This window comes from Limanda limanda, chromosome 15 (assembly GCF_963576545.1).
Source record: "Limanda limanda chromosome 15, fLimLim1.1, whole genome shotgun sequence".
In the NCBI taxonomy this organism is placed as follows: Eukaryota; Metazoa; Chordata; class Actinopteri; order Pleuronectiformes; family Pleuronectidae; genus Limanda; species Limanda limanda.
This window is the reverse complement of record NC_083650.1, coordinates 1,652,971-1,675,266: the sequence shown is the minus strand read 5'-3', so window position 1 is coordinate 1,675,266 and position 22,296 is coordinate 1,652,971. Positions and strand designations below refer to the sequence as shown.

General features: G+C 40.3%; 1 protein-coding gene across 5 annotated transcripts in view; it reads left to right on the top strand.

Annotated features, from left to right (window-relative positions):
- Window positions 1-21,516, top strand: part of birc6 (baculoviral IAP repeat containing 6) — a 100,955-nt gene extending 79,439 nt beyond the window's left edge. For all 5 annotated transcript variants that reach the window (XM_061087666.1, XM_061087669.1, XM_061087668.1 and 2 more), the window contains exons 67-73: window positions 1,325-1,435; window positions 2,255-2,472; window positions 3,972-4,133; window positions 5,713-5,790; window positions 7,387-7,575; window positions 18,610-18,744; window positions 20,659-21,516. In XM_061087666.1, coding sequence (XP_060943649.1) covers window positions 1,325-1,435; window positions 2,255-2,472; window positions 3,972-4,133; window positions 5,713-5,790; window positions 7,387-7,575; window positions 18,610-18,744; window positions 20,659-20,838 — 1,073 coding nt within the window. In that variant the 3' untranslated portion in view covers window positions 20,839-21,516. The remainder of the gene's footprint in view (window positions 1-1,324; window positions 1,436-2,254; window positions 2,473-3,971; window positions 4,134-5,712; window positions 5,791-7,386; window positions 7,576-18,609; window positions 18,745-20,658) is intronic.
- Window positions 21,517-22,296: the final 780 nt, after the last annotated feature.

Genomic DNA, 22,296 nt, shown 5'->3' with positions numbered 1-22,296 from the left:
TCTACATCCAGTTGGATTTCTATCAATGATGGTTGAACCTTTTTATGAATCTGTACCAAGGCATTACGTCTGATCCGTCCACTATTGTGAATAAGATATCTCAGAAAAGCCGTAATGGAATTTTTCGAATTATAGTATACATTTATTTTTGAATTCAACTGATTTTGGTGGACAAATGTCAAAGTTCACAAAGCAGTTTTTTGGCCATAAGTCTAGAATTCAAGTACTCGTTGGTATGAAAAATTTCAGAGCTAATTTAAATTCTATAAAATGATGAAGTGATCTCATTTTATATCAAAAAGATCAAACGTTGACTTCCTTATTATGTCATAATGATCTCCAGGAGCACTTTTCTGGCCATTATTCACCTCCATAGCTATGGAACAGAAGGGGAATAGTGACCGTTTTTACTGAAACTTGGTCGGAAACTTGGTACAACTGCAAGATGGTTATTGTAGTTTCAACATGCCTCCACTGTTAGCTGGTTGACCGTATTTACCACAGAAACCACAAAGAAGAGCACAATAAAGAAGCTTGGAGTTATGCAATTTGCTGTGTGGTGTTATGCAGAGAACATCAGTTTGTCCACTGGAATTGAGGAAGGTTGCGAGTCACAGAACTAGTGACGAAAAGTATTCAATGTATCAATCTCAGAGGCCTAGTTAAGATTGTCATAGTTGTTTCCAACAGGCTTTTTGTAATGCTGCTTTGTGTGCATGCCTGAATATATGTGTCTGTTTGATGAAGATCAGTGCACCGGCCCTGCAGGATTTTCACAGGGGAAGACATTCTGGAGCTGATGCCTCTGTGTCACTGTCACTCTCTGAATGCCCCTACTCTGGTCTGATTTAAAGGGGACATATTATGCCCATTTCACCACAGTTGATATGGTTCCTTGGGGTCTTAATGAAATGTCTGTAACATTTTTTGGTCAAAATACCACAAGGATCATTTAAAACAGCAGCCTTTTTACCCTGTCTAAAACAGCCCTCCTCAGGTTGTCCTGTTTTGAGTGCTCCGCCCCCCCCCCGTCACACCATACACACTCCACCAGATCTCCGCCTCCAGGCCATGCAGACAGACTATGAGGTCACAATCTGGTGTTTTCCCATTCGACTCACTCTAGCTTATAGTTTCTGACATAGAGGAACCACACCAAATCGCGGGAGTTTTTTTTTTCAAGAGTTTTTGGGACGGTAGACACGCCAGATACCCAAATGAACGTGTAGAAGCACTACAAAAGTGGAATTTTTATAATATGTCCCCTTTAACTCTGGTCTTCATGGTTTTTTCTTCCTCATCCCAAATCCCTCCTCCTCACCAGAGCGAAAGCTGGTGGAGTCTTCAAGAAGGGTGTCAAGCCGACCCAAGCCCCTGTCCATCATACGCTCTCAAGAAGAAAAATATGTAGTTGCCATGAAGAAGCTGCAGTTTGGTGAGTTTATATATTTGCTTGTGGGTGTGTCTGTGTGTTTATGTGCATGAACCATTATGTAGAATACATACATTTTGTATTTCTACATACATGATTTTCATGTTCCGTCAGGCAAACATGTCAAATCAACAGCAAAAATAACCATAAATCCCCATTCTTCTGTTGAAGCGTATTTACTCACACACACACACACACACAAACACAACATTTTTCTGTCTCCCTCTCCTGTCTGATATGATCCATAATGCCATCATGCCAGAGCTCTGAGAGGAAAGCAGACTCAGACTATGTTCCCATCCTGCTCATCCCTTTTGACTGTCCATCACTCTCTATTCAGCTGTGTCATGATTAATTACACTGGTTTTGCTGTGTCGCAATTGATTTTGTAAGCAACTTGATGTCTGAAGTAATTGCGAGTGACTTGAGTGTAAACAGTGTTGTTTCACTGTGCAGACAGAAAGGCTGAAGACATTGAAGGAAAGACTTTTGCTCATAACAAAACATCATTGTAATTTTTACTGACATAACCATAGAACAGTCAAACAGTACAACTGGCAATGTTGTGAGCATGAGCTTTAAAGAAAGAAAAAAAAAATAGGACAAGATGTTGAATATCCCTTGTACATTTGAACGTCTACTGCACAAGTTACCAACTACCAGTAGATGTTAGCAGGTGTAAGTGGCCACCAGCGGATGTAAGGGCCATAACTTCAGCTGTGCATCATCTGGTTTGGGTCTTGTAATAGATGATACGGGCCGAACTGCTGGCCTGCTATATTCACAGCCATGGTTTTTCTCACTTGTCTTTTCTCTGTCCAGACACCTTTGAGATGGTTTCCGAGGAAGAGGATGGGAAGCTTATGTTCAAGGTGAACTACCATTACATGTCTCAGGTGAAGAACGCCAGTGATACAAACAGTGCAGCCCGATCCCGTCGTCTGGCTCAGGAGGCCGTCACCCTGTCCACCTCTCTGCCCCTATCATCCTCATCCAGCGTCTTTGTCCGCTGTGATGAGGAGAGGCTGGACATCATGAAGGTAAAGTACTAGACACTCTTAGGCCTGGCACCACAGCATGACCTTTTCAGATGGTGTAAAACCTCCAACTTAGGCATTCATTATTGGTTTTGATGAATGTGTATATTGTATGTAACCGTCATTGTTGCGAGAAAACTGATATCTTGAAACTGTGGCACAGAACTGTATGGTTTTTTTTATAGGGTTGTACCCTGTGATTAAATGAAACCTAAAGTTTGAGAACAGAATAAAGGTGAACTTTTGTGTCTTCCTGAAGGATGTTGTGTACTGTGCTACTACGTCTGGTGTTTTTAACATACGTCTTGTCATTGACAGCTCTTACTCATTCCTCCAGTGACATTTAATAAATGGCTGTATCCCCGACAAGTTGATAAATGGCAGAATCTCCTTTTCTAAATGTCAAAGTCCTCATCCGCTTAGCTTGGCTTAGGCAAAAGATCGCTCAAACTAAAGGCAGTGGCAAACTTACAACAAAGTCAGAATCAAGGAGCAGCATCAACATAAAGGGACAGTGGCTGGTGAGGTGAAAATCTAATCCACGTCCCATTGCTGCTTTCTTTATTGTTTCTGCACCAGACTTTGTGTGGAAGTGCAGTACAAATTTTGGGTCTGAATGTCCATGTCAAAATATACTTCATGCATGAGTTCCACCCGGCACCCTCAAGAAAGATTAGTGTAGTTGTAGAGTCATGTCAGTTGACATGACGACACCATGGAAGAATTCTGTGGTGGTTTACAACAGGATGATCCATTTCTCTGAAAAAATAAAGAACGCATTTTCCTCCAGGTTGTTTGCTAGGGGTCCTTCAGCTTCCACTCAGTCTTTGTGAACACCTCTCCTGTTATTTGACTTGTGGCTACTCTGTTACCACTGTACAGACAGGATGATGATGTTTAGTAGAGATAGGTCACTTGCTCTTGCAGTAGACAGATCATATCTAATCAGATAAGTTACATTACCGTTTGTCAGGTGTGTCTGGATGTTTTCAGTCGTCCAGGCTTTAAGCAGCTTTCACGCCGAAAGTCTAAAAACTTATGCACATAAAAACCATGCGCACAAGTCATGGGTGCACAGAACAGTGTGTGAGCAGAAGACCATTCTCTTGAGAGAATATTACTACTGTGTGTGCACAAATGCAGTCCTGATAGCTTGTTGTGATGATATTTACATATTTAGGGTATATGTTATATGTTTTTGTAAGTGCTTGTGTGTCTTTTAGTCAGTAAATAAATTGGATTTTTATACAAATGCCTTGAGTGCTGTAGATATATTTGATCTCCTCTGGCTAATTACGCCCTTTAGTCTGTGTGTTAATTACATTCTTGTGAGTGGGGAAGAACCTGAAAGAGGCAGAACCATTTCTCAATAAATTTGCCCTTTGTTTAATCCATATTTACTAATAATAGAGTATATATTTTCTTTAATTAACCTTTTTTTTTGTATAACGGCCCCTTCTCAGGCTATTTGTGTTAAAGCCCTCTACTCTTTGAATTTACAGGTTCTCATCACAGGTCCAGCCGACACGCCATACGCCAACGGTTGCTTCGAGTTTGATGTGTATTTTCCCCAAGATTATCCCAACTCTCCGCCTCTGGTCAACCTGGAAACTACTGGCGGACACAGTGTGCGCTTCAACCCAAACCTCTACAATGATGGCAAAGTGAGTTGAAAAATGCTCATGTTACTCTGTCAAGTAACTGCGATAAAGGATTTTTACCTTTTTAGATAAATATGTCAAATATTACACCCTGACCTTTCTCAACTGACTTCTCAGCATTTTAACTAAATTATAACTAACTATATTGATATACTATTTAGAATATTTGTATTTTCATGTTTGAAAATATTTCAATATAACATAATTTATGAACCGTGTAGAGATTCAGAATGTGTCATCTGCCTTTTGACAATCTGTACTGAACTTTTATATACTGATAATTGTTGTGTGTCAAAATCCTGTAGAAATACAGAAAAAACTCATTTTGTATAGAAACTTCCAAAAGTGAAATGGACCAGAAAAATAACTTGCCTGGTTGTCACTTAATCACCCACAATGGACTTAAACCGTCAAATGAACCCAATATATATATATATATATATCTGTATCTGAAGATTTTCCTTCAGACATGTTTGAATATGTATTGCTCTCCCACCAAGCCCTTGGCTTCTTTCCATTTAGGAGCTGGGGCCAAGGTGCTGAGGCTTACCCAGTCTGCTGCACCTCATTAGGCACACACTGACAGTCCAAATATATTTCCATAATGGGCAGACAACTTCTATAAGAAATACCTGGAGCTTCCCACATCAATGGAAGGGGTGGGCGAAGGGAGCCACCATTCAGCACAAGTCATGAGGGGTGAATGGTTGGTTAAGTGGAGGAAACAGAAAGACGGATGCATAATAAGAAGCTTGTCGCTGAGGGTTGTTCATATTCAGCTGCATATTTTTTTGTCTTGGAAGCTGTGAGCCATGCTGAAGGTTCAGGTTGAATAAGAACAGTGATAGGAAGTATCGACACATTTTTACAGATTTATGTTGAAAACAGGTCTGATTAGGAAACATAGGTATTGAGCACAAGTTGGAGAGTGTTAATTTAAGATAAATACTAACAAAATGTTATGGAGCCATTATTCAAGTTTCAATTTTACAAACACACCTTTAAACTGTTACAACCCAAACATAATCTTCATGAGGGTATGATTCATAGCAGGAGTGTTGCTCTTGACTACATCAGTCTCAGCTAAGTGTATATGCTAGAGTATTATTATTATTGTTATGCATTTCCCACAGAATCAATTAAATCTATTGCAGTAACAGAGGTGCACATGCCCGAAGGTCACTCTCGCAACAGACTAAAGAGTGAAAGAGAAGTACTTGTGCGAAAAAAAGAATTGCATTGCATAACACAACTTCAGCTTAGAGAGTTAGAGATCTGTTATGTTATTATGAGAAATGAAAAAAGGTTTGGTTCATTAGAAAACTTTGGCAGGACATATTGTAATATGGCTGGGCCCTACAGTCTAGATAATTAATGGGGAAACATAATGTAAAAAAAAAATGTATGCAACAACAGAAAAAACTAAAATTCCCAAAGAAGTTTTGTCATGAATTTCAAAAACCTGAGTCTTTCACCAATGCAATGGATGTTATGCTGAAACTCTTCTATGTGTGGGTTATAATTACGAACAAGTTTTCTAACTTTTTGTTTCGTTGTGTGTGTGTGTGTGTGTCTAAATCAGGTGTGTTTAAGTATCCTCAATACATGGCACGGGAGACCAGAGGAGAAATGGAACCCACAGACCTCAAGCTTTTTACAGGTGAGCTGTAGATATTTCATCATGACAGTCACCTGTCTGAACAGATCAGCAGGGCTGTTGTCTGAGTCTTTGTGTCACAGGCTGTTGTTTATCACTGTGCCATCATTAAATTGCCAGGGGCTGTGTATTAATGGACTTGGTGCTTCGACAGCTGACATGAAGGATCCTTTTCAAAGTCAAGTTATTATTTTGCTTTGGTGACAGTGTGTCGATGTTAATCAAACCAATATCATTTGGAGCTCCAGGTTATGCCTGTGCACACGCATCACTCATCTTAGAGTTGGAATCAGTTGCCTTCAATTGCCAGTTAACCCTGATGCCATCTGATTTGAGACTGTTTTCATATTGTACTCTTTAAATCCTCATTTCGTAGACCTACCTCTGCTGAAATTGATACAATACCAATATACTCTTTTCTTCAAACACATCTGACAAGTTTATTCTTATTTTTAAACTCCTAGGATAGACAGTGAAAGACATGCCTACTGGGGTCCATTGAGCTATTGAGTGAAACTAAAGATTTGTGTAAATCTTGGACTCAGTTATCCCCCCAGATGTTCTGTAAAAACGAATATTGATTCTGCTCTTGATTTGTTTTACACGGCAACATATGGCATTAGCCTTGCTCGAGGTACAGTATGTGCTCCCGGTGCCCCCTTCTTGTTTCAAATGTTATTTATGGTTAAGGGAATATTTCTGCTTTTTGTAAAGACTTATTTATCATCTAAAGTTTTAAGGGGTTGGACCTATAATGCTTGTGATAGATAATGTGCAGCATTAGGGGAATACTGTGCCTAGGTATCCAAAGTGATGCTCAGGCTTATAGATAGACACACACCCCCACCATTATTTGGTTGTTTGTGATGCACACACTTGCATTTACTTTTTATATATATATTGATCCAGCAACAAGCAAGCCAGAGCCTTTGGAAATGGATTGCTCCTTTTTTATTATAATTCCCTCATTTGCAGGGTTGGAGAGTGCATAGAGATGTCTCCATTGATTATCATTCAAGTTAGTGTGCTGCGGATCAATAAGGGAAAAAAGGGGGTGGGTGAATAAGAGACAATGGAGTGGGCTGGAAGCGGTCATCGGCTGGGTTGAAGATCGGCTCTGAAATTCAGAAATCCAGGAAAGGAGGCACGCACCACCGCTTAGTGGAGCATTTTCAAGTTCATCCTCCAGCACGGCATAGGCCAGCAGGCAAGCCTCCAAGCCCAAGATCGTCATTGTTGGTAATGTAGTGGCTTTGAACAGACATACTGATGCAGCAGGATGTCCTTAGTCTCCTTGAGACAGGACAAGTCATGAATCGGGCTGTTAATAAAGATGAATTGAAGGATATATCTTTTCAGGGGCCAAAATATGATGTGCCTGGTCAGACTCTTCTCGGCGTCCACCACTGAGGAGACTGAAGAAATGTCTGGCTAATTAACCAACAGAGCAAAATCAAGCTAGTTGGAAAAATGTAGTGCATCAGAATGTTATTTTTAAACTAAACCAAGCTACTGTCTACATATTTTATGATTAGCATTCACCATGGAATTTGAACCAACAAATTAAAATATTCCCTCTTTTCATTTGCTTTGCTGTAGGTGCTAGTGTCGGTGCAGTCCCTCATCCTGGTGGCTGAGCCCTACTTCAACGAGCCAGGGTATGAACGCTCCCGTGGCACCCCCAGTGGCACCCAGAGCTCGCGGGAGTACGATGGTAACATCCGGCAGGCCACTGTCAAATGGGCCATGCTGGAGCAGATGCGAAACCCCTCACCATGCTTCAAAGAGGTAGGAATCACTCTATCACACATAGCAAGAGTCCTGTTAACATGTTATTGTTACATTAAGTGTTACAGCGACATGTAAATACCAGTCAGCCTCATTTACTGGGGCCTGAGCCTGACAGAAGCCCAAAAACTCACAGCATCTGCGGATTCGTATCTGACTTGACATACAAAATGACTAAATAGTAAAGACCAGCTAACTCCTGACACATTTCAGCATGAAGATGAATGCATAAAACAGAATCAAAAGCATTAATTTCCTAGTGAGGCACTGACAGTTTTGAAAAAGGTGTCACATATAGAGGTGGCATTGTTGTCACCTCCCACAACATCTGTCTCATAGGGAAATATTATACAGATAATGCAATGGTCCCACAGAGTCTAAATGACTCGTTCACCTTTAAATCTTTACTTAATGCCCCTGTAATTTCAAAATGTTTAAATTGTTTATTTTTTAAGCTGTCAGCTCCTAGTAGCTGGCAACCCACTTCAGCTCCTACTAGTAAATCTTTTTGGCTCACCACCATTCCTTCATGTTTGAAGAACTAAACACAATATCCATTAACTGGGTAAATCCTCACACAACAGAATCTTAAACCTGACCAAAAAACACAAGAAACTTTATTTTGTCCAATTACTACCAAGCAAAACACAAGCTAAACAGTTAGCAAACACTTGCTGGTAACCCTGTGCCAACTCTAAGTGTTAGTTATACTTCATTCCACCCAAACACCTTCAAAGAACTACAGTCACATGTTTGCACATCTGAATACCAAAAGAAACGGGAGGAGATATATTAAGTTAAGAAGCAGTCATATTATAAATAGATAGAATGCATAAGACCAACATACAAACTTTATTCAGATATTATTTTTCGGGGGGGGAACTGAATCGTTTTTTATAATTTAACAGTGATAGAATAGCGATGTTTTTTAGTATAAAAAAACAAACCGATTCACCCTAGCATGTCAACACCCTCTTGGGCCTGGGCCAAGGAGAGGACCTTAACTGTGAAGTAAATCAATATATATTAACCACAATTCACCACTATTGCTCCTTCACAGAAAACATTATTTATATTATTAATATTTGTGTAGATTTTTGTTTCAACCTAAATAGAAAATTAAAATGGAATGCCACCTCCTGCCATTCGTGATATTTTCCACCTATTTGAGTCCTCAATCCAAACATGAATGAAAAAGCCACCCACTCTCCTTCAGAGTTGTTCAGACACTCTCTCTTATCATGAATTCCCCTCTTATTAATTCCTTGGTAGATGACATCGTCTGGAGGTCGGCCTACCACTCCCCCTCTCTCTCTTCCTCAGTTTTCTGATTCCCTGTGATACTTTAAATGGTCCTGTGAGACAGATAGTGCCTTGAAAAATAACAGTCTTTTCAACCTGCACATCCAGAGGTGCCTCATTCTGAGATGTCAAGAAAGAGATATTGAGGGAGGGGAGCACTTTAGGAGAGGAAAATTAGAGATAGAGAGGGGGAGGGAGAGAAAGAACATTTATCCAGCTACCTTGACAGGATAACATGAGAAAAACATTCTGCAGTAATGCATGATGTCATGCAAAGGTTTCTGATTTGTTGATTTACATTTACTTCACTTATGGGTTATTCCAAATTCCAAGTCCTGATGTTGATTTGTGATAAACAAGCTTCGGAGAATATCATTTTAATAATTCAGTTGTTCTGAAATAGTGATGGTACTCTAACAATTAATTCCATTCATCCATCTCCCTATATATATATAAACCTATATATGTTGTTAACCTGGTATTAAACAAGATACATTTTTCACCAAGAATAATCAATCACAAACATCTTTCTACACATACATAAGTTATCAACATGTTTTAGAGAAAATCTGATAAAATCAAGCAGTTTTTTGTAGAAGTTCCCTAAATCAGATAAAATGAAACACAAACTACAAGTTCACTCGGCTTTATTTGAAAAAAAAAAATGATGTCTTAATAAAATAAAATAAACATTAGCTTTTATATAATTTGTCTTTGAAACTGGGGAAATTTAAATGTAGCAATTTAAAATTCACAAGTTTAGCTGGGAGACTTCGGGACCTGTTCACTCTCCACATACCATCTTCCATGCTGGACAACTGCCAGACTCGCTGCTAACTAGTCTGTGATGCAGCCTGTTAGATCAATAACAGACTGCAATTCTATCGTCTTTTTTTCTCTTCAAATAACAAAATAATTCAAATTGTTCTTTCTATCTTTCTTTCTTGCTAAATATCAGTGATGGATATATCAAAAGCAGAGCTGGTCAACGTTCTGAATTAGTGTTTATTCTGTACGGCCGTAGTGGTGTTGGATGTCATATTGACTTATGAAGTCAACTGTCACTTACTAAACTTTCATTAAACCTACAGTTCTTACAATGAACAATATGCCTGGGCATGCTTTCATTATTACATGTTGTTTTTTAGAAATCAGCACTGCATAACCACACAGCAATGAAGTCAATAAATACAAACATACGTTTTCATATTCACTGTAGTTTGTATATTTAGTTCAGGAACGGTTCTGGATTAGCTGATTGCCATTGTTTCCATTATTCACTCCATGAATTCACAGCCAGTGCTGCTTGTATTTCTGTGGGATTTGAAGTTGAAATATAAGTCTAGCACAGCAGGTGATGCTGGGTCTGTGACATCACTCATCCACTGAAATGGGCCATTGGCCCGAGAGAAATTGAGGGGGCACAGTAGAACTTGGCAATGCTGAGCAATCTCACACAAACGCACACAGAATTCCAATTAAGCCTGGTCAGATACTCCCATGTGCTTTCTCACCACTGGCCTTCTAGCGCTTTTAAGTCCTCAGCTGAGACAGACATCAAGACAGAAAGGAAAAACAACTATCCATGAACAAAAATGATTCACCCTCTTCGTGCTCATAAACATGGAGAAACATCTCTTATATTTAATCCACTCCAAGGTTATAGTTCTGATGTCAGAAAAGTGTGTAAAACAATAAGGTGCTTAATATCTGAATTTCTGTGAATAAGAAATACGATACAATACATTACAGAGGGCCAAACTATGGTGCTTTCCTATCTTCAATCAAGAGCGTGGTCTTTCAGTTTAGGCACATGACTTTGTTGAATTTACGTTCAGAACTGTTTGCACTTCAATTTGCTCTGCTTCTGCTCAAACTGTTTGCTTGCACTCAGATATATTGTTGCTCACACCGATTTCCTGTTCTCAATGCTTCAGCCCTTCTCCACACTTGGACTCTTGCGCTTGGATTTTTTTGTGGAACAACCCTATCAAAATTGTGAAGTTAACTATTCTCTTGTATGCTGTCATGTCCACCCATAGTGATGAGTGTTTTTACAGAATGAAAGTACAACCAATCAAATGCAGTCAGTATATTGTTCCTGAAAACTATATGCATGGCTTGTTGAACTAGCAGTTTTTTGGCTTACATCTGCTGTTCCTGAAGATGCCTTGTCTGCTGATGTGGTGGTCTCTGCTCTAGTTTGGCTGCTTCTCGAGACTGACGCTGTCAAGTCTGTCACTTGCCTAAGCTCATCCTGTCACCTCTCCTGACGCTGCATCTTTAGCTCTTTGGATCTTGACACAGAAATGTGGCACCTTTATGAGAGGGAGTAAGAGGCATCCTCTCAGTGACCCATCTCATTGCCCTACATTCTTTGACACAGTATTGTTTCTGTCTGGTAAATCCAGTACGTCATTTGGTCTTTCACTGCTGTCCCTCCAGGTCTTTTGAACTTGACTGAAAATCAATGAGCTGTTCAGCTTGTCCTAGAAGATGCCCTCCATGTGAGCTTGCTGGCCTCTGTCTTCTTTTTGCTTTTTTGTGTACAGCTTCATCAGAAGCCTTCATATCAACCTTTGCTGTTCCGGCTGTTCTCTTACTGTTGATGAATAACAGCAGGCCCTTATCTGCCAACTGCTTCACTATTCTCTAACCCTGACAACTATTCTTCATTTATCCATCATTTTGACCTCATTTTAACAGTGCTGCATCCAGAAAATGTGTCATATAGTTGTGTTGACTACAGTAGCTCAGTATGTGATTCAGCACTAGTGCACCTCACTTAAAACCTCCACTAGGTTTCCATTCTCCACTAACACTTGAGTTGGTCAGTCGTGAAATCTGCTGAAAATGTTCAATGTTGCACTAATATAGTTCCCCAGCTTGTGGTTTTCACTGAGCTGTGCTGATTAGTGGAAGTATACAATCCCATATACAATGTTTCCGCCTTCCAGTTTCAGAATCTTTCACCATATTCCTGAAAAAGTTTGAATGTTAGTCATACTTTGTTACTACATGCGATATCGCCACTTTTCCTAACCCATCATATTTATTAAATAATAATACAGTAATATAGCATCTGGCCACACATTGTAGTACTGAGCAGCACTTCACAGTCAGTGAATGAGAAAAGCAACCTGCACCGTCATTATTCTTACCGGCTGAGTTGAGTGTCTGCTGCAACTGCATCCAACGGTCACCTATACTTCACTACATTATAACATTTTTAACTTCATTTGAAGAGATATGTCTTGGTCAAAGCAAAACTGTGTTTGATCTAATGAACATTTCATGATTTGCTTGTTCTATTTACTCGTCTCGACCATTATTTACTTAAATTTGAAGTTCCCATAAAAATGAATTTTTAACCTTGAAAAACAATCTTAACTCAAACTCCAGTTACTGCCATGCTCCAGTGCTTTCAACCATATCAAGTCATCTTCATCAGTGGATGGAATTTCAGTGGATGTTATGGAACTGTTCAAACTTTCCATCTTTTGTAGTGCTTGCAGTTTCAAAGGTCACAAATGAACCCTTTAAAGTCCTCTGAAAATAAATGGAGCGGGTGAAATGGTTGACGGCTCCAAAACAAGCTGGTAAGTGGAGCTGAGATTGTTTTGTCCAACACTGTGCAATTGTGACCGTAAGTGAAAGGTTGGAGATAGAGAGAAAACAGAGATTTTATCAAGACTCAAATGTACATGCATGGATGCCCCATGAGACCCTGCTGATGATGATGCTATTTGGTGGGATCTAACCACGTAGACATTTTACTTTTGGTGTGTGTGTATGTGTGAGAACCAGATGCTATTTATAGAGGGGGAGCCCAGGCTTGAATTATACAGCAGCAGATTGTCAAGTGGAATTAAGGACAATGGGCTGCATGTTAAAATATGGATCATTTTGTATGTGTTTGTGTGTGTGAGAATAAGAAAGAATGAGGGTACACTTGTAAATGTGCATGTTTGAGTTGAGAGAGGGCTTCACAGTGTGTTTGTGGTAATCAGGCTGTGTGTTTGTGGGTGTTAGAGAGCAAAGGCAGCATCGTCAGTAAGGCAGTACCAGATAAAGAATTTTGTCAGCTATCATCAGATTTGGGGATTCACTGGGAAGATTTAATTTGTCATTTTCCTCGTGGCCTTCAGAAATTCACAGAATTGACAACTGGCATCTTGTTGTTAACAGGATAGTCCTTATTAATTACTTGTGAGAAACACTCTAGGCCAGATTTACTACATATTCATTTACATTGTTGCATTGAACATCCTTCAAGAATGTATTATTATAACGTAGTGTGAGAAATGTGGTTTCAATATTCTTGCTTTTAAGTGAAGCATCTCAATGTGTACGATTTTAGAATGTGGAATTCTCACGAGTTTGCTCATTGTGGGTCAGTTTGTGTTCAGTCGCTCCCTGGTTGAGTTGCTCTGCAGCTGTTTTTGGAGGTGAAGGCTGCTGTAGTGTGACAGACCAAGTCTTCTTTTAGGGCTGCGTTAATATATAATTGCAACGTGTGACCCGTTACACTCTCTGAGTGAAACGCTGGCTAACATACCTGAATACAGAATCATGATTCCTGCATTGTCATGTACGAGAGACACTCACTTTTCTTGCTGAATGTCTTATGCAACCATGACTTTGCTCCGTCTTGAAGCAATGTTTTCTGTGGTGCGAATCTCCACTCTGATTCTAAAACAAATGACTTCAGTCATCCGGAATAAAACTGTCATGTAAACTGCCATTAGCTGTGATGTCCAAATGTTGGTAGTGAAACTGACTGCTGCACTGATCTTCATTTCCTCCATTACCACCTCTCCCACTGTGCCATTTTGCAGCATCATTGTGTACATAAGTGTGTCTTCTAGAAAAAGTGCAACTGCCTCCAGAGTTTCCATTAGCCTCCAAAATCCCTCAGCCAAATCCTGAACTTTTCAAGGCACTTTTCATTGTAAGGTTGTTGACCTTTATAGCGAAACACTACAATTTTTAAAATGAGCAGCAGTGACAGCTGTGTAGAGAAAAAAAACCTTCAGTAACCGGAAGAGTGATAAGAGATAAGATATTTATAGAAGTAATGAAGGTATTAATGATAGCAGCAACAGTTACTACTAATACTAATAATTTTAATAATTTTAGTTTTTAATCAGTAGGGAACACCATACATACAACTTCTTGACATGGTTAAAGCTCCCTTAGTTTACCGTACTTCACCTCAGGTTTAAGCTTCTCTCATCAGGTTAACCAGCAGAGCGTGTAGGTTTTTTAGAAGGTATGCCAGCTAGTCCTGCTACAACCTAAAAACATAGATTCCCTTTATTTATTATTCCTCATGAACTGTTAAAAAACAAGTATTTTATAGAATGTCAGTCGACTGAGGCGTATGATTTGACTCATGGTCATTCAGGAAGCAGCCATAGTTGTCATACTGTACATATATCCTCACTGAAATGCACAAGGGCCTGTGGAACCACTGACTGGCATCCCATCATCTCAGGCAAATATCCCCAACACTGACCCCCATGTGGTTTATTGCCATAGGCTAAGGGTCAATGTCATGAGCTAGACCAGAGGTCTTCAACAGGGGGTCCGCGGCCCCTAGGGGGTCCGCGGAGGTACTGCAGGGGGTCCGCGAAATCTTTGCTTGATTAGACAATTTTTTAAATTTTTTATAATTTTTTTTTTTTTTTTTTTTTCCACAAATTTAATTGTCTTTCAAAACACATTAACATGCATCAAACATATTGTGAGGTTGATTTGACCCTCTGCCGGACAACCTCCATCCATCCAAGATTAGATAAGTTGTGTGCTACCCATCAGGGTCCGACATCTCACTAATGTGGGAGTATGTGTGCCATCCACAGATGAGGATTCACTGTCTCTTCTACATGTATGTTTAAAATAAAAACATGAATCTGTGAATTACTTTAATAGCTCAGTGTTGTATGCAAGATGTACAGTGGGTACGGGAAGTATTCAGACCCCTATAAATATTTCACTCTTTGTTTCATTGCAGCAATTTGCAAAAATCAAAAATTTTCATTTTATTTCTCATTAATGTACACTCAGCACCCCATCTTGACAGAAAAAAACAGAAATGTAGAATTTTTAGCAAATTTATTAAAAAAGAAAAACTGAAATATCACATGGTCATAAGTATTCAGACATTTTGCTGTGACACTCATATTTAACTCACATTCTGTCCATTTCTTCTGATCCTCCTTGAGATGGTTCTACACCTTCATTGGAGTCCAGCTGTGTTTAATTAAACTGATTGGACTCGATTAGGAAAGGCACACACCTGTCTATATAAGACCATACAGCTCACAGTGCATGTCAGAGCAAATGAGAATCATGAGGTCGAAGGAACTGCCCAAAGAGCTCAGAGACAGAATTGTGGCAAGGCACAGATCTGGCCAAGGTTACAAAAGAATTTCTGCAGCACTCAAGGTTCCTAAGAGCACAGTGGCCTCCATAATCTTTAAATGGAAGAAGTTTGGGACGACCAGAACTCTTCCTAGACCTGGCCGTACAGCCAAACTGAGCAATCGTGGGAGAAGAGCCTTGGTGAGTGAGGTAAAGAAGAACCCAAAGATCACTGTGGCTGAGCTCCAGAGATGCAGTAGGTAGATTGGAGAAAGTTCTACAAAGTCAACTATCACTGCAGCCCTCCACCAGTCAGGGCTTTATGGCAGAGTGGCCCGACGGAAGCCTCTCCTCAGTGCAAGACATATGAAAGCCCGCAGAGAGTTTGCCAAAAAACACATGGAGAACAGTCCCAGACTATGAGAAATAAGATTCTCTGGTCTTATGAGACCAAGATTGAACTTGTTGGCGTTAATTCTAAGCGGTATGTGTGGAGAAAACCAGGCACTGCTCATCACCTGCCCAATACAATCCCAACAGTGAAACATGGTGGTGGCAGCATCATGCTATGGGGGTGTTTTTCAGCTGCAGGGACAGGACGACTGGTTGCAATTGAAGGAAAGATGAATGCGGCCAAGTACAGAGATGTCCTGGAAGAAAACCTCTTTCAGAGTGCTCTGGACCTCAGACTGGGCCGAAGGTTCACCTTCCAACAAGGCAATGACCCTAAGCAGACAGCTAAAATAACAAAGGAGTGGCTTCGGAACAACTCTGTGACCATTCTTGACTGGCCCAGCCAGAGCCCTGACCTAAACCCAATTGAGCATCTCTGGAGAGACCTGAAAATGGCTGTCCACCAACGTTCACCATCCAACCTGACGGAACTGGAGAGGATCTGCAAGGGTGAATGGCAGAGGATCCCCAAATCCAGGTGTGAAAAACTTGTTACATCATTCCCAAGAAGACTCATGGATGTACTAGCTCAAAAGGGTGCTTCTACTCAATACTGAGCAAAGGGTCTGAATACTTATGACCATGTGATATTTCAGTTTTTCTTTTTTAATAAATTTGCGATCTGAAATCGTTATCTGTATTACATAAATGGTAACTTGACCAGGATGTCAGCATATTAAGATTTCATCTTCTCATACATGTATCTTTACTTTAAAATGATCCTTTATGCACTTTACTGTTTCATTAGTTAAAATAACATTGTAGCAACAGTTTTTTGAGATTGAGTTAGGATTGACTTAGTGGTAAAAACTAGTTTTATTTTGCAGGTGCTGTTGTAGTTTTGCTTTGGACATCAGATGTTGTATAAAAATGTGTTATTCCGTCTTGGCACCGGTCAGAGCTGTGGTCAGGGTTAGTGGGGCTGGTTCATGAGGCCTTGACACACTACTGATGGAATACAGAAAATCAGGAATAAGGAACTTTTTAATGACTGCATGATTCACTCTCGCCCTTGACCCTGCATTGGTCGAACGTTTCCACACGTCCATTCTTAAGCTTCACACACACCCCCTCGGTTGCCCTGCGGAATAATGAGTGGACAGCATTACATCAAAGGTCAATGAGTATATCTGGCAGCCCGGGCTTTCCATTAGAGGGCCTCGTCTGTGACTGCACACATGAGCTCAATGTATCCGTGTGTACAATTCTCCATGTACCTGTCTGTGTGTGTGCCTGTGTGTGCTTGGATGCGCGTGTGTGTGTACGTGCATAAGGACATGTATTTCTTGAAAGGTCATTTGTCAGGACGCCCTTATCCAACATACGCTTCATGATCAGATTTGGTTTGCATATAGAGCTTCCTTCCATGCTGTGATCAATGGCCATGTCCAAATACCAGAAGTCAAACGACTGCTGCATTACCACATGGAGCCCCAGGGAAAATGTCCCAATTAAACCACCGTGTCTCAAACATGTCTATGCATAATGTCAGGCGTGTGCCTCTGACTTGATCTTCCTTATGATGGGTAGAATATGGGTTCTGTGTCTTGATTCCTGAACCTTGTCTCTGCTTGAAGAAAGCCTCAGCGGCAGCCGACCACACCATGTCACCATGTCACCATGTTTACCACTCATCTGCAACCTTGAAACATTCCCTCTGCTCTGGGGACAGTCATCCCCCCCCCCACCCCCCCCCCAAATGTCACTTAAACAGCTGAGGGAGTGGGGGGATTGGTTGGGAGGAACAATAGATAGGCGAAGATATGGGAAGTAATGTAAAAGATGGTATGAAGACAGTGTGCTGAGGGAGATGTAGATGGAACAGAGAGATTAAAAAGCAGCCCCCCCCCTCCCGCCAGCTCCCCTTGTGGCCTATTTGCCTCTCCTCCTGGTAAGCAGCAAATCAGCAGCCACCTTAATAACTAATTCACTCCTTCCACCAGCAGATAAGCAGCTACAGACACATCCAATACAGCGCTCACTGCATACTGATGACTCTGCCATGGTGACTGTTGCTAGGAAGTTGACTGGAGGGGCGGGAAAGCATGGGATTTGTGCATGGATAATTGATCATCCATTAAGCAGAGTATCAAACATATGATGTCACATAGTGGCTTAAACACCTTTTATAAGAAACGGCTCCTAATTAATCGAAATATGAAGAGAGAAGTTGATGTTGTTGATGGCTTTTACTGTTAAAGAGTAATTTGTCTGTTGTGTATGTTATTTGCTTTACTAGATAAATTGTAGGCAGTGAATAGAGTGACATTGATAAACAACATGAGTGCACATGTTCTGTCAGAGGGTGGCCCAATAATACTTCACAGCTCCTGAAAAACCTTTGACAGTCATTAGATCAATGTTAAACTGATAATAATCATCTGCCAAAATTTGAGTATTTTAAAACAAAAACTTTCAACATTGAGGTTTTGTGAATCGCATTTTGTGAACCCCAATAAAGCAAGGTATTGCTTTGCAGTCCAATAACTGTACCTTAAAAATCTGGCTTATAGTGACCAATAACATTTCAAATATAAGGTCAGCATCGGAGGGTTGATGCTTACCCCGCACATGCACTGTAAATATACCAAACAAAGTTTTTTTACATTGTAATAATGCTACTTGATCATGATGTCATTGTGACATACTTTATACCATATGATGGATATTTGTAATTGGTTTATTTAAGTCTCTGATTGTCTCTTGAGACATCATATGATGGGGAATCATTTTCTGTGGCGATATCTTGAATTTTTTTTTATTTCTGACCGTATTTTTGTTGACTTTCAACTTTTACTTTTTAGGCTTTAGAGAAGTTTATCAGGGTAACAGGGGTTCTGACTGCAGTAGAGCAGAATGATTCCTTGGTTGTGCTGCCCTGTGGTTGAACACTGCTGTGTCATGTGTTTGCAGGTGGTCCACAAACATTTCTACCTGAAGCGAACAGAGATCATGTCTCAGTGTGAGGAGTGGATTGCTGACATCCAGCAGTACAGCAGCGACAAGAGGGTCGGCCGCACCATGTCCCACCACGCTGCTGCACTAAAGGTAAAGTCATTCAATGCAGTGAAAATGTACAACTGTCAGCATTACATGCTCTTTGACCACAGTGCCACATGTAAAGGTCGACGTACTCCAGTAGTGGCTTGATGTCTGTAATCATATCTCCCATGAAAGCTTGTGAAAGCCTAGTTCCACGACTTCCATCTTTGTATAAAAATGTATATAAAATACAAAGCCATTTACCATTTATTCGTCCAATAAGTCAGAGTGAATTACCTGCACCCAACTGTGCTCCACTGAAATACTGGGGCTAGACGCGACTCACAACAGGATGAAGCAGAGTGGGTCCCGCTGAGTCACCCTCAGTCTGTCAGAGACACCTATGTCTCTGACTGCTTTACAAGCTATGATCACAACTAGCATAAATTTCAAACTATGTTTTTCTTCCACAAGAACAAGTGAATATTTTTAAAGGATATTAATTCATCTGATTCCACTGGAGAAAATGCATCAGGTCGAAACACTTTCAAAATGTTACACTTCCTGTTTCATGCTGTTTAAAATGTCCTCACTGCACTAAAGGTTTAAACAGTGGGCAGGTTACCGCAATGCATGTAATCACAGTTGGTGTTTGAGCTCTGGTGTCCTGCTTATATACTGTGAATTAGCTGCAGGGGACATTGGACCCTCGCCAGGCCAGCACCTTAATTCACATCCCCAGCCAACTCACCCCTGAGACACACTCATGAGCTCATAATGTGCAGAGATACACACTCAAACACAATAACTAGTACCCACACACTGAGGCTGGTCTCCTCTCTTCTCCCTCCGGCAAAAACTACAACTCATCCCCACTGTAAAAACATTTTAGCTCCACTGAGAAGAGGCCAGAGCAGAGCCCACTTGTCATTTAGCTGCAGAGTTTTTGTTTCTTTTCTATACTGCGTGCCAGCAGAGGAGCTTTATGACCATCCAAGTCACTGTAGACATACTGACCATTTACCATCTTTATTTTTACAGGTTTATCATAACCAAAATGCGGATACAGTGAAATGATCCCCTTATGATGAATGAAGATTAGAAAAAGATTCAGAATTGATCCTCTTTGGACCATAATTATATTTATCAATAGGTCACATAGACTAGTTATGGATGTTTGCCCAGTAACTAGTTTATCTGTCCACATGTACAGTGCACACACTCACCGCCCTGCTGCTCTAATACTCACCACAGTACCAGATATGGATTCATCTGCCACTACAAATAATCAGCAGAAATGAAAATCCACTCATTATTTACTCAGCACTATGCTGATGGTGGGGTGGGGGAAGTGTCTGGATTTTTAGTGGTAAACAGTGTTGCAGCCAAATCAATACAATTGAAAAAAAATTGTGAACTATCTTCAGACATAAAAAAACTAAAGAAAATGAACATAACATGTCTACATACTGCTTGTGTGGTACCATCTAAGTGTCCAGGCTTAAAACGTGGTTGAAATGACCTCGTTTTGAGTTGAACATGAATATCGGGGCTTGTGGACACTTTGATGACCTCACACAAGCAGTATGGAGGGATGTTGCGTTTTTCCTGAAACTCCAGAAGTTTTTTTTTGTGGACTCAAACTCACCACTAACTCTCCATCAGCATAGGGGTGAGAAGATAATAAGTGAATTTTCATTTTTGGGTGAACTATCCCTTTAAGGATAATTTCTTGAAAGGAAGTTTTACAACCAGTGGGACCAGTGGCTTCATGGAATCCAAAATATTTGAGAAACTGACTAATACATTGTGTTGCTTTTGGTGTTTTGATGTGATTTATTGACCATAAGAAAAATATAGAATGACACCTGACTCTTGTGACAGCTATTTTGAACACATAGATAATCTGTGAAAAATGTGATATATTCCTGTCTCCCAGTGTTAAGTCTGACCGTGTGTGTGTGTGTGATCTCCCTGCAGAGACACACTGCCCAGCTGAGAGAGGAGTTTCTGAAGCTGCCCTGCCCCGACGGTCTTGAGCCCGACGGTGACGAGTTCTCAGAGAAGAGCGCTGCCCTCATACTCAAAGAGCTGCCCAGTCAGGACGCAGACAAGCCTGGCAGCAGCCAGGACAGCCACTGCGGCGAGGGCCAGCTATGAGTCCCCACTCCCTGCTCCCTCCCCACCCCCCTCCCAGCATCTCCGACCCTCCCCGCTCCTCCGTATGATTATTGCTCCCGAAAAGACTTGATGGCTTCAGAGCACAAGCCACCACTTTGTCAATATTTGTATGTAAAGATCTAATGGCAGAAAAGAATAGAACGAGGGGACGTGGGGAAACAGAAGACAACGACATGAACTATGCTACACCCATATTGGAAACAGTCAACAAAACTTTTATTTACCTGTAAAAGAGTGTAAACATTTTGTGCTTTTTTCCAATTGTGAAATAACCACTGATTGGTATGTTATTAAACTTGTTTATGTATACATATGGAAGAGGAAAATTACAGATTATATAAGGGAAACTACCTTTAGAGAAGAATGTTTACTGAATGTTAATTTCCTTTTTTTTTTGACTGTTAGAATGACAACAGTTGTAACCAAGGATAGACTGTTAAGGAAACTATTTAAAAAGTGAGCGAGAAAAAGAAAACACAATTAATAGAATCTGAGATAAAAGCCGCTCTGCTCATCCACTGCTTCATTTGATTTCCTCCAGGATCATATCCACTTGAATAATGCTGACGTGGACATTCTTAATGTTATGTTCTCCCTTTTGCAGGCTCCAAATTAAAAAGCACCATGCTCTGGATAAAAATTTGTTGCCTCTCAGAACTTCTCCATGAATGTTTTCCATCAACACGACTATAGATCATGAGACTGTGTCAGAGCCACATTGGAAATGTATTTTGGAGGCTTGTGCATGTGTAAGTGTGTTTTCTGTGCGTGTGCAACAATCCCCAGTGAGAGCTGTGATGTGCCTTTGATCTACACCATACCACCAAATACTCCAACAGAGTACCTTTTACTGATTACTTTGCTATTTCTACAAAATTAATGATTCTGCTCCGTCTGACATAAAAACTGCTTTAATCTTTTTTTTTTATTATTATTTGGAACTCCAGTGAACAAAAACTGCACTTTCTATTTTGCTCACTCTTTAGAACAGTCACATACTCCTTTTGCTAGGACATTAAATGGAGCTTGAAAGTACAGTTGGATTGTGCGAATGCTTCTTTCTGCGTGTAACAGGACGTCAATGCTCTCACCTGAGAATATGAACGTTGCGGAGAGACGGTGACTGAACACCTAAGCAAAGATGTCAGACAGAAAACAAGTTGTTGCAATAATGACGACTTGAGTTAGGAGCAATCCAGTAAAAAACTAAAAACAACGTCCATATCAATCTCATTTTCAACGTATGCTCATAATTTTATTTAATGATTTGAGGTACATTTTTTTAATGTATTTTCTAAATAGTTTTTTTTTTAATAGTTTTCAAAAACCTCAGTCAACATGCCTGGACATGTAGAGTTCAGTTAGTTCTAAAAGTTTAAAAAACAAAAGTTTAATATTTATTAACACTTGAAGGATAAGACCAAGAGCAAAATGCTA